General features: G+C 33.3%; 2 protein-coding genes across 10 annotated transcripts in view; one reads left to right on the forward strand and one right to left on the reverse strand.

Annotated features, from left to right (window-relative positions):
* LOC111718372 (activin receptor type-1) overlaps nucleotides 1-4,042 on the forward strand; it is a 32,983-nt gene extending 28,941 nt beyond the window's left edge. For 2 of the 7 annotated variants that reach the window (XM_023493935.1, XM_023493942.1), the window contains 5 exons: nucleotides 219-298; nucleotides 795-927; nucleotides 1,321-1,413; nucleotides 2,944-3,172; nucleotides 3,680-4,042. In XM_023493935.1, coding sequence (XP_023349703.1) covers nucleotides 219-298; nucleotides 795-927; nucleotides 1,321-1,413; nucleotides 2,944-3,084 — 447 coding nt within the window. In that variant the 3' untranslated portion in view covers nucleotides 3,085-3,172; nucleotides 3,680-4,042. Of the gene's footprint in view, nucleotides 1-218; nucleotides 299-794; nucleotides 928-1,320; nucleotides 1,414-2,943; nucleotides 3,173-3,444; nucleotides 3,533-3,679 lie in introns of all 7 variants that reach the window. The other 5 variants (XM_023493936.1, XM_023493939.1, XM_023493940.1 and 2 more) reach the window with 5 other exon arrangements.
* Nucleotides 4,043-4,065: 23 nt separating this feature from the next.
* Nucleotides 4,066-10,173, reverse strand: part of LOC111718373 (uncharacterized) — an 18,942-nt gene continuing 12,834 nt past the window's right edge. For 2 of the 3 annotated variants that reach the window (XM_023493945.1, XM_023493943.1), the window contains exon 11: nucleotides 5,168-5,215. In XM_023493945.1, coding sequence (XP_023349713.1) covers nucleotides 5,187-5,215 — 29 coding nt within the window. In that variant the 3' untranslated portion in view covers nucleotides 5,168-5,186. Of the gene's footprint in view, nucleotides 4,110-5,167; nucleotides 5,216-10,173 lie in introns of those variants that run through there. The other variant, XM_023493944.1, reaches the window with a different exon arrangement.

A 10,173-nucleotide genomic window follows, 5' to 3' on the forward strand; every position in this document is an offset into this window, starting at 1 on the left:
ATTGATTGATTTATCATATTAATGTTAGGATACGGGAAAATTATCATATTTATGTTAGGCTAGGGGAGAAAATGATTTATTTATCATATTTATGTTAGGCTACGGGAGAAACTGATCGATTGATTTATCATAGTAATGTTAGGATACGGGAGAAACTGATTTATGTATCTTATGTTAGGCTAGGGGAGAAACTGATTTATTTATCATAATTATGTTAGGCTACGGGAGAAACGAATATTCCCCAGAATCCCAGAGTAGGCACTAAACGCTACATGAGCCCAGAAATATTGGATATGAGGTAATATCATAGTTTTGTGGTATTTATACTTATATTTATACTTATCATCATTTTTCGTCATTATTATTTTTTTTGGAGGGGGGGGGGGGGCTAAATTCTTGAAAAGATATGGCTAAAGTAGATTTGTTGGAAATTGTTCTGAAATTGATTCGTAGTTATTAAATGGAAAACATTTTATAAAACGTAAAATCTTCATTTTCGGAATCATATTTTTATCTTTTTAAGAATTGAAAATATCTAGCAAATTGAATTTTTTTTATAATCAAGGTCGGGCTTAATGTTGGGCAAAATTTTTAATTCGTTTTTTGAAGCAGTTAAGTTTTATTTTGGCTGTTTAGAAGAGGCTTCTTAAAGTTTAAAGTTGTAAGTTCTAAACTTCTAATTATGCAAAATGTTAACTCTCACGGAAGATGGACGCTTAAACGATTGTTTTTTGTATTTTTTGTTTGTTTAAAAAGCATGATTTTATTTATGACAATTTTCTTGTTATTTTTAGTATGAATATGCAACTGTTTGAATCTTTCCGTCGGGTGGACGTGTACGCATTTGCGTTGGTTATGTGGGAGACGACAAGAAGATGTATGACGCACGAAGGAGTTGAAGAATACGCTCTTCCATATTATGAAATGGTGAGTTTTGTCATATTTTATTTAGGTTTTATTCTCAGCAGTTTTGGAAAGCTGAAGGTGATTATTGCTTTTATATGGCTCATTACATTAAAGGTGTTTTTCACCGATCTATTAAAAACAAGAATTAGGTAAACAAAAGCCAATGTTAACGCTACGTTTTTAGTTTCTATTTGTATATTCTTTTTTCCCACCCAGTCAATCCTCAATTAAGCTTTTGGTGGGTTCAGCGGAATCTCTGAACCGAATATATAGTAGCATTTAATGGAAAGTAAGTTATGCATTATCATTTATCAATTCAAGCAAAAACATAAAAAGTACACGATGTATCCACGAGTTCTTTGATCTATACAAACATTTGTATTTGTACTTAGTATTGTATGTACTGTACTGTAGGTACTCCCTGACCCTGGGTTTGAGGATATGAGGAAGGTCGTCTGTATTGATGGATTCAGACCACAGGTTCCCCAGCGGTGGGAAGATGATCCGGTAATAATCTTTATCTTACCATAGGCCGAATTTGGAGAATTTGAGCCGCGTCTCAAATTTGAATCGAGTATTTAGAGAATTTGAGTTGGCGCTCAATTGGAACCGGTTTTTGGCGGTTCAGCGGTTTAAATTCTTAAAATTCGGCCTGGGTAGTCTTAGAATCAGGGACATACTCAGAATTTTGTCAGGGGTATGCCTGAACATTTTCTTTCCGGGGGGGGGGGAGACTCAACACCATATACACCCCTGAAAACCTTAGATTTAATCGATCCTGGGAGAAGCTAGTGCCCCCCCCCCCCTTGAGTAATGAGTATGCCTTAGAATCCATATCCGGATTCTCTGAGAATACCAGGGACCAGATTTAGTAAATAGCCAAACTTAGTTTAACCTTGTAGACCCGGCGCAAAAGAGAACAAAACTTCTACGCAGTTCAATTATGTGTCGCTAGTAATTCAATCTGGTACCAGATGTGCTAAAATGCGAGGATCCTTTATCAGGATCCAGATTGAAAATATCTAGCAAATTTAAAAAGCAAATGGAATTTTTTTATAATCAAGGTCGGGCTTAATGTTGAGCAATATTTTGAATTCGTTTTTTGAAGCAGTTAAGTTTTATTTTGGCTTTTTAGAAGAGGCTCTCTTAGTTTAAAGTTGTAAGTTCTAGACTTCTAATTATGCAAAATGTTAACTCTCACGGAAGATGGACGCTTAAACGATTGTTTTTTGTATTTTTTGTTTTGTTTAAAGGCATCAAAAGCATTATATAATTTAAGTCGATACTGTCGAGTGTCGAGTTACGGGTGACGGGTGACGGGTGACGGGTGACGGGTGACGGGTGACTAGTGACGAGTGACGAGAGACGAGTTACGAGTTACGAGTGTCGAATGTCGAGTTTCTGGTTACGACTATTGTTTAGTGGTATTCCGATTAACAAACAACCTTTGTCTGACAAAATATGATGAAGATTTTCTAGTTTTTCTATCTAGAAGTGTATAATGTGGTTTCTCCAAAAATGATGAAGATATTCTAGTTTTTCTATCTAGAGGTTGGCAATGTGGTTTCTCCAAAAATGATGAAGATATCCTAGTTTATCTAGATGTTGACAATGTGGTTTCTCCAAAAGTGACTTTATTTTTTCAAAAGAGGCTTATTCAAATCTACAGAATTGAACACGTTTTAAGGGCACTGTTGTACATCGGCCACGCAACTCTTTAAAAGGAATTCTCTTTAGATTTAAGGATTGGAGTCTTTGTCTGAAATTATGATTTTCTAATCCCTATATCTTGGCAACTTGATGGTGACAATCTTTGATATTCAAAACTTATGATTATTTTCTCTCACAGAATTCATAGTTTGAAATGTGCAAGGTCTACGACATTATGTTGCAAAGATATAGGGATTTGAAAATCAGAGTTTGTGTCAAGAACTAGATGTATTGATAGAGAACAAAATATACAAGACCAAGTAGAGAGCCGAAAATTCTAGAATATAAAAACGAATGAAATAGCTTGACCCTTTGATTATACCGTAGGTTCTGGCTGGTTTAGCTCGGCTCATGAAGGAATGTTGGCATGAGAATTCAAATGTTCGACTCCCAGCTCTTAGGATCAAGAAGTCTCTGATCAAGATTGCCTGCTTGGAACCAAAGCTTGGTGTTATGGTTCAGGAGTGATCAATTACCGCCATTTTATAAAATTTGCAGTTTTTTTGCGAATCTCAATAATTTTTTTAGTTTAATTTGGGCAACTGTTGTCAAAATGGTTNAAGAATCTGGTAAATTATGGATCAGATCAAATATTTATTTTTTATTTTTTTAAATACTATTTCGGACTCTTTGCAATAAGAAAAAAGTTACTTTTGCCCCGAAAAAGTCGATAAGTTTTCCCGACTCCCTCTAAATATTTCTAGGGTTAATTATAAATTATGAAATGTCCATCTGGGGGTTTTTACCTTTGCATATACCGTGTAATATTTTTGTCTTGGCACTGATTATACAATCAAGAGTACAATAATATAATTTAACTATGTACAGTACTGTAGCTAACGTATCATCAAATATTCGTACAAAAAAATGTAATCCTGAAGATTGTTTTGATCTTCACTTATATATTAAAATTGTGGTATTTTCCAGAGATTATTGCCACTGACTCTTATTTTTCAATTTCTTTGTCTTTGCTACCAAATATCGTATACCTTCGATATTTCAAATCTTACAGTCTGTTAGATAAAAAATTTAAGTTTAAAATATCAAAGGTTGACATCATCAGGTTTCAAAGATATAGGGATTAGACAATTTGTTTTACCGACTTAACTTAATAAAAAGAATCAACTTATATTCTGTTAGTTTATTTTCAAAATAAAATTGTAAGACAAAATTTAAATTTTTTATTCGTTCCAATGTTGAATAGATCGAATTGAAATTGTATGCAAAAATTGTCATAAAATTCTGCTTTTTCGAATGAATATTTTTCTTCAAATTTGTTAAATAATTGGATTCTCGTCTATTTATTGAAAACTCTGGACAATCCCTTTACTGTGGCCTTAGAAATGTTCGTTGAAAACGTCCAAATGTGAATCTAAACCGGCCATTTTTTAATCAGCAAAGTTGCTAAACAAGCTTTAATATATTTGTACATGAAGTTTATATTTTTTTCTAGTTATTAATTTGTTAACGTTTTCGTTGTGCCATCAAATCATCTACAAATAACAATAAAATATAAATAAATGACTTTTCTCAGAAAATTGTGTAGTTATTGAAAAATTTCAGATTTAAATCGATTCAAAACTAATTTTTACCCTTCTGGTGCCAGGACAAAGCTCACTAACTTTAGTATAACGGGATAAGCTACATGTAAAATTGAGTGTCCGAATTTAATGAATTTGAGCCTGGGCTCTGCCAAATACTAGTTTCAATTGATCGCCGGCTTAAATCTTGAAAGAATGAATACAATTTTAAGTGGAAGCACTTTTCGAAATGTCTTCTTTAAACAAATTTAAGCCGCTGCTCTAATTCTTTAAATTCGGTCCCAGGACGATAATTTTACTATTTGTAATAGTGTTAATAATGGTAATTAGGATTACAGGATCAACGCCATTAAATATTTGTAGGTTTTCATCCCAAGAATTCCTAAAATATGTGGAATTTGGGAGTGCTAGTTCTAAAATTTGTTCTAAATATCATTTAAATTCTTTATGGTACTAATAATAAATATTTGGTATTCATAAAACGTGTTATTATACGCATAATTTTTTCGGAATTATTAATGTTTTTGAAATTCTAACAAAAAATATTATTTCGACGGATAGATGGTTGATCGATTATGATTATCATTGTTATTATCATTATTTTTATTACTATCACTCACTATCAATATTACTAAAACTATTTTCGCCGGGGGTCGAAAATCGCATTGTTTCATGGCTGGATCACTTATTTACAATACGATTTTTTTATAATTTTCATTAGTCGGCTAAATAACCTTTTTTCGACCTCGGCTCAATTTTATAAGTTTTTTTTAACACCGGCCGTCCTTTAATACAAGAAGTTAAAAACCATTTGCTTTGTAGGGTAAAATTTCTGTTGTAGCGTTATAGAAACTTAACCTGAACCTCTTATATGTACAATCATTTATTCACAACATTAACATCTTATTAACACATTTTTCTAGTTTTTTATATTTTTAACTAATTTAGTTAGCAATATTGAGAACATTTCATTTTTCAAATAAAGAAATATTAACATCAATTAAAACCAATTTTTCATAATACAATTTTTTATTGAAGTATATGGTAGGGCCCGGCAACTGTAAACACAAATAAAAAATGAATTACAAAATGTCAAATAATACTGTCTAATATTAGCATTTTTCCAGGCAAATCTTTACTACCGACATTATTCTAATTTTCTTGAGTCATGAATGGAATCGGATTTGTAAAACAAACAGATATTTTGCAAAAAGTGTCTTTTTCAGAAAGTATAAAAACTTTGCAAAAATGAAAAATGTAAACAGTTAATTTCCACATTAAGGGACTTGTCCAGGTACTGAAGTTTAGGACAGTGTGATTCAAAAAAAAGGGATTATCGTTGTTTTACAAAAAATCTTCAAAAAATGTTGTTTGCTTCGGATTTTATGTGTGAAAAGCTAAAATGTAACAAAACACAACGCCCAATAACAAAACGGCAAAAAAAAGACTCCCTTTGCAACAAAAGGCCCGAAATCTCAAAAAACCGCCCAAATTCCGAAAAACTAAGAAATACTTGGAAGTTAAAAGGTGTGTGTATTATTTCAGGTTGGTTAAGACAGTTTCGTTGTAATATTTTTCTTAAAAGTGTTCATGCCAACATAGTCATTTCTCCAGTGTTCAGCAATTGCCGTAGACAAGAAAAAATATTTTTAGTATTCCCAAATCAAAGAGAATATATTTATTTTCATAACTCAAGATGTAACTTGAACACTGAAGGTGCTATAAAGGCGCCAAGTATTCTCTTTAAAATGAAAGTTTAGATGAGATGTATTTGAACTTCTTGCCGCAGCTCGAGACTCGAGAAAACGACCTTTGAGGAACTTCAACAGAAAAGTTGCGAATTTTCTTGAAAAAAAACATTACCGTCTTTTTTTTCACATAAAAAGTGGACTTTTTGTAACATTGGACGTTTTTTACTTGGGCGTTATGTAAGATTGGGCGTTTTGTACTTGGGCGTTATGTAAGATTGGGCGTTTTGTACTTGGGCGTTATGTAAGATTGGGCGTTTTGTACTTGGGCGTTATGTAAGATTGGACGTTTTGTAGCATTGGGCTTTTTGTAATTGGGCGTTTTGTTGCATTAGGCGTTTTTTGGGCTTTTTGTACCAACTCCAAAGCGACAAATCTGCGAAACCAATTTTTTTTAGAAAAAATTTATTTTCTTTAAAAATTGACGAGAAAATGTTTATCATATTATTTTATATTATCACGGTTCCTAAATTTTTAACGATCAATATCATTGGGTCATTTTAACCGAAGAAGCATATATATATAAACAAAATATAAACAGTATTTAAGAATTAAACAAAAAATATGCGCAGTCCCTTCCCCTTTAAACGGTTGGTTTTATGCAAGTGTATTATTAGAATATCTATTCAGAGTCTAATGATAATTGAGATTCCTGATTAGCCATGCAAGCAATCTAATGCTCTATTGGAGGAGTGTTACCAGGGGCTGACTAAACCATTATCTAAGAGGGGGGGGGGGCATGAATTAGCGCGTAAGAAAATTTTTTGGGCCCCCTCCCCTTAAAATAGAACAAAAAGCAGTAAATTACTTTTTCTTATTTGCTCAAACAATTTAAGTTTTCAAACTCATGTTCTCCCACTTTCTATCATTAAACTCATGTTCTCCCACTTTCTATCATTAAACTCATGTTCTCCCACTTTCTATCATTAAACTCATGTTCTCCCATTTTTTATCTATAAACTCATGTTCTCCTACTTTCTATCTGTAAACTCTAGTTCTCCTACTTTCTATCTGTAAACTCTAGTTATATCCTACTTTCTGTCTGTAAACTCTAGTTCTCCCACTTTCTATCTGTAAATTCATGTTCTCCCACTTTCTATCTGTAAACTCTAGTTGTTTCCTACTTTCTATCTATAAACTCTAGTTCTCCCACTTTCTACCTGTAAACTCATGTTCTCCCACTTTCTATCTGTAAACTCTAGTTCTCCTACTTTCTATCTGTAAAATCTAGTTCTTTCCTACTTTCTATCTGTAAACGCTGGTTCTCCTACTTTCTATCTGTAAACTTAAGGTCTCATACTTTCTATATGTAAAATCTAGTTCTTTCCTACTTCCTACTGTAAACTTTAGTTCTCCTACGTTATATCTGTACAATCTAGTTCTATCCAACTTTCTGTCTGTAAACTCTTGTTCTCCTACTTTCTATCTTTAAACTCTAGTTTTCATTCTGTCTATCTGTAGACTCCAGATCTCCTACTTTCTATTTGTAAACTCCAGTTTTCATACTCTCTATCTGTAATGCCAGTTCTCCTACGTTCTATCTGTAAACTTTAGTTCTCCTACTTTCTTTCTGTAAAATCTAGTTATATCCTACTTGTTGTCTGTAAACTCTTGTTCTCCTACTTTCTATCTGTAAACTCTAGTTCTCATTCTGTCTATCTGTAGACTCCAGATCTCCTACTTTCTATCTGTAAACTCCAGTTTTCATTCTCTCTATCTGTAATGCCCGTTCTCCTACGTTCTATCTGTAAACTTTAGTTCTCCTACTTTTTTTCTGTAAAATCTAGTTATATCCTACTTGTTGTCTGTAAACTCTAATTCTCCTACTTTCAAACTGTAAACTCCAGTTTTCATACTCTCTATCTGTAAAAACCAGTTCTCCTACTTTCTATCTGTAAACTCCAGTTCTTCTATCTGTAATTTTACAGGTATATTAGTATAAATAATAAGATGAGAAAACAATTTTAACGGGTATTTCAGGTCATTTATTCAATTCTATTTTCGTTGTGTCTTTCATCCCTTGATGTTTTATTTCATATTTTCTTTGTGGGATGGGACCGGCCCTCCCCCCCCCCCCCCCAGGAGCTCAGGGTGGGGCCGTAGTTCGCCCCTGAGTATTACAAGCTGATACAAAGAGTCCCAATAAAAAAATATAAAATCTAAATATATATACTTTGCTTGTCCGCCTGTTTGTTTGTTCTTAACCGATAAACGTTCCCACATTTTTTGTGGGACCTCGCACGTTTATGGATGCTCATAATTGCAATATTTGTCTCCAAAAATTCGACCTAGTCATGAAAATTAATGCAATTAATATTTGTGTATTATTGCAATTTGGATTTATGTAACATTTCTCAACTTGCTTTGCATTTTTTTACTTTCAAAATAAATTGTTTCACATTTTTTGAACAATCCCATGAATATATGATTCTGATTATCAAAATCGTCTCCGTGCCTCCTGCTACGTCTACCAGGCTAACGGTGCTATGGAAACGCCTCAACACGGAAACGTCTCAACGCGGAAATGCCTCAAAAACCGGTTTTGAGGAATTTCCGTTTTTTTTATTTTTAATAAAATTTTTAAACTTTATTTGTTGAGGCATTTCCTCTTCTTCCGTTTGTTAAAAAAACTTAGTTCCTTTCTTTAAAAATCTTTCCCCCTTTCCAAAATAATTAATCTCCTCCCAGAAATTAAACACCATGAGGTTTCAAAGAAATAGGGATTATAAAAAATGAGAAAAACAATTTATAGGGTTTTAAGGGTTTTAATTGCTGAATTTTTGGGTAAAAACGGAAACGCCTCAAAAAAAACTGAAACGCCTCAAAAAAAGAGGAAACGCCTCAACAAAATAAAGTTAAAAACTTTTTTCAAAAAACGGAAACGCCTCAAAAAAACGGAAACGCCTCAAAAAAAGAGGAAACGCCTCAACAAAATAAAGTTTTAAAACTTTTTTCAAAAAACGGAAACGCCTCAAAAAAAACGGAAACGCCTCAAAAAAGTGGAAACACCTCAACTAAATCAAGTTTTTAAAAATACGGAATTGCCTCAAAAATTTTGCGGAAACGCCTAAAAAAAAAGAGGAAACACCTCAACTAAATCAGGTTTTAAAAAATATGGAAACGCCTCAAAAATTTTGCGGAAACGCCTCAAAAAAAAGAGGAAACACCTCAACTAAATCAAGTTTTTAAAATACGGAAACGCCTCAAAAATTTTGCGGAAATGCCTCAAAAATATTGGGAAATTCCTCAAAAATAATTGACAGGTGAAAAGCGGAAACCCCTCAAAAATTTTAGGAAACGCCTCAAAATAAAGAGGAAACCCCTCAAAAACTGGGTTTTGAGGGATTTCCGTTTTTCTTGCAGAAATTGCGGAAACTTCTCAAAAAAAAACGGTTTTTGAGGGGTTTCCGCTTTTTTTGAGGTATTTCCGTGTTGAGACGTTTCCGTGTTGAGGCGTTTCCATAGCACCAGGCTAACCAACTCTGCCTCCACGTCTAGTAATTTGATATCCAATAACAAATATTTGGCTTTTACATATCAGATTGCTGGACGTTGAGGTTGAGTTTGTGGGCCAGGTGAGGTGCAGACGTAGCATGAGGTACGTATACGATTTTGGTGACTAGGATGCCATTCTGGGAATCAGGAGGCTCCAAAGGTCAGTTTGCGGGGCTCACGGATGCTTTGCACCCCCTCCCTAGTTGAAAGTTAACAAAGATTTTATCTTTAACTCATAGAATTTTCTAACTGTAGAGATAAATACTTGTATTATGTATAATATACCTTTTGTAACAATACATAATTTGATCCAAATTTCAAATCAAATATTCACTTTTATCATTTAAGAAATATTTTGACATTAAAATTTCAAATAAACTAATAAATTTTTCCGAGTTATGTATTGAAACGAAATATGTACCTGATCACGAATTATATTTGAAAAGTATGAGAATTATGATTTTCCAACTTTACGAAAATACAGTTTAAAAAAGATAATATTATCAGTGTCAGGTTTACGGGCCAAATCACAGTTTTTAACGAGTCACGGAAGTTCGTAGTAAGATTTTGATTCCACTGGAGACAACCGGAGGGAAATCTTTTTCACTGGAGGGGTTTGAAAAAATGCTTTTTACAATTCAAAACTTTACGCAGGGTGATTTACATTTCACTGGAGGGATTCAGATGTCCTTCCTGGGGGGTTATAATTCCACTGGAGGGATTCAGTTATCCTTCCTAGGGGTTTATAATTCCACTGGAGGGATTCAGATATC

This window comes from Eurytemora carolleeae, unplaced genomic scaffold, assembly GCF_000591075.1.
Source record: "Eurytemora carolleeae unplaced genomic scaffold, Eaff_2.0 scaffold106, whole genome shotgun sequence".
In the NCBI taxonomy this organism is placed as follows: Eukaryota; Metazoa; Arthropoda; class Copepoda; order Calanoida; family Temoridae; genus Eurytemora; species Eurytemora carolleeae.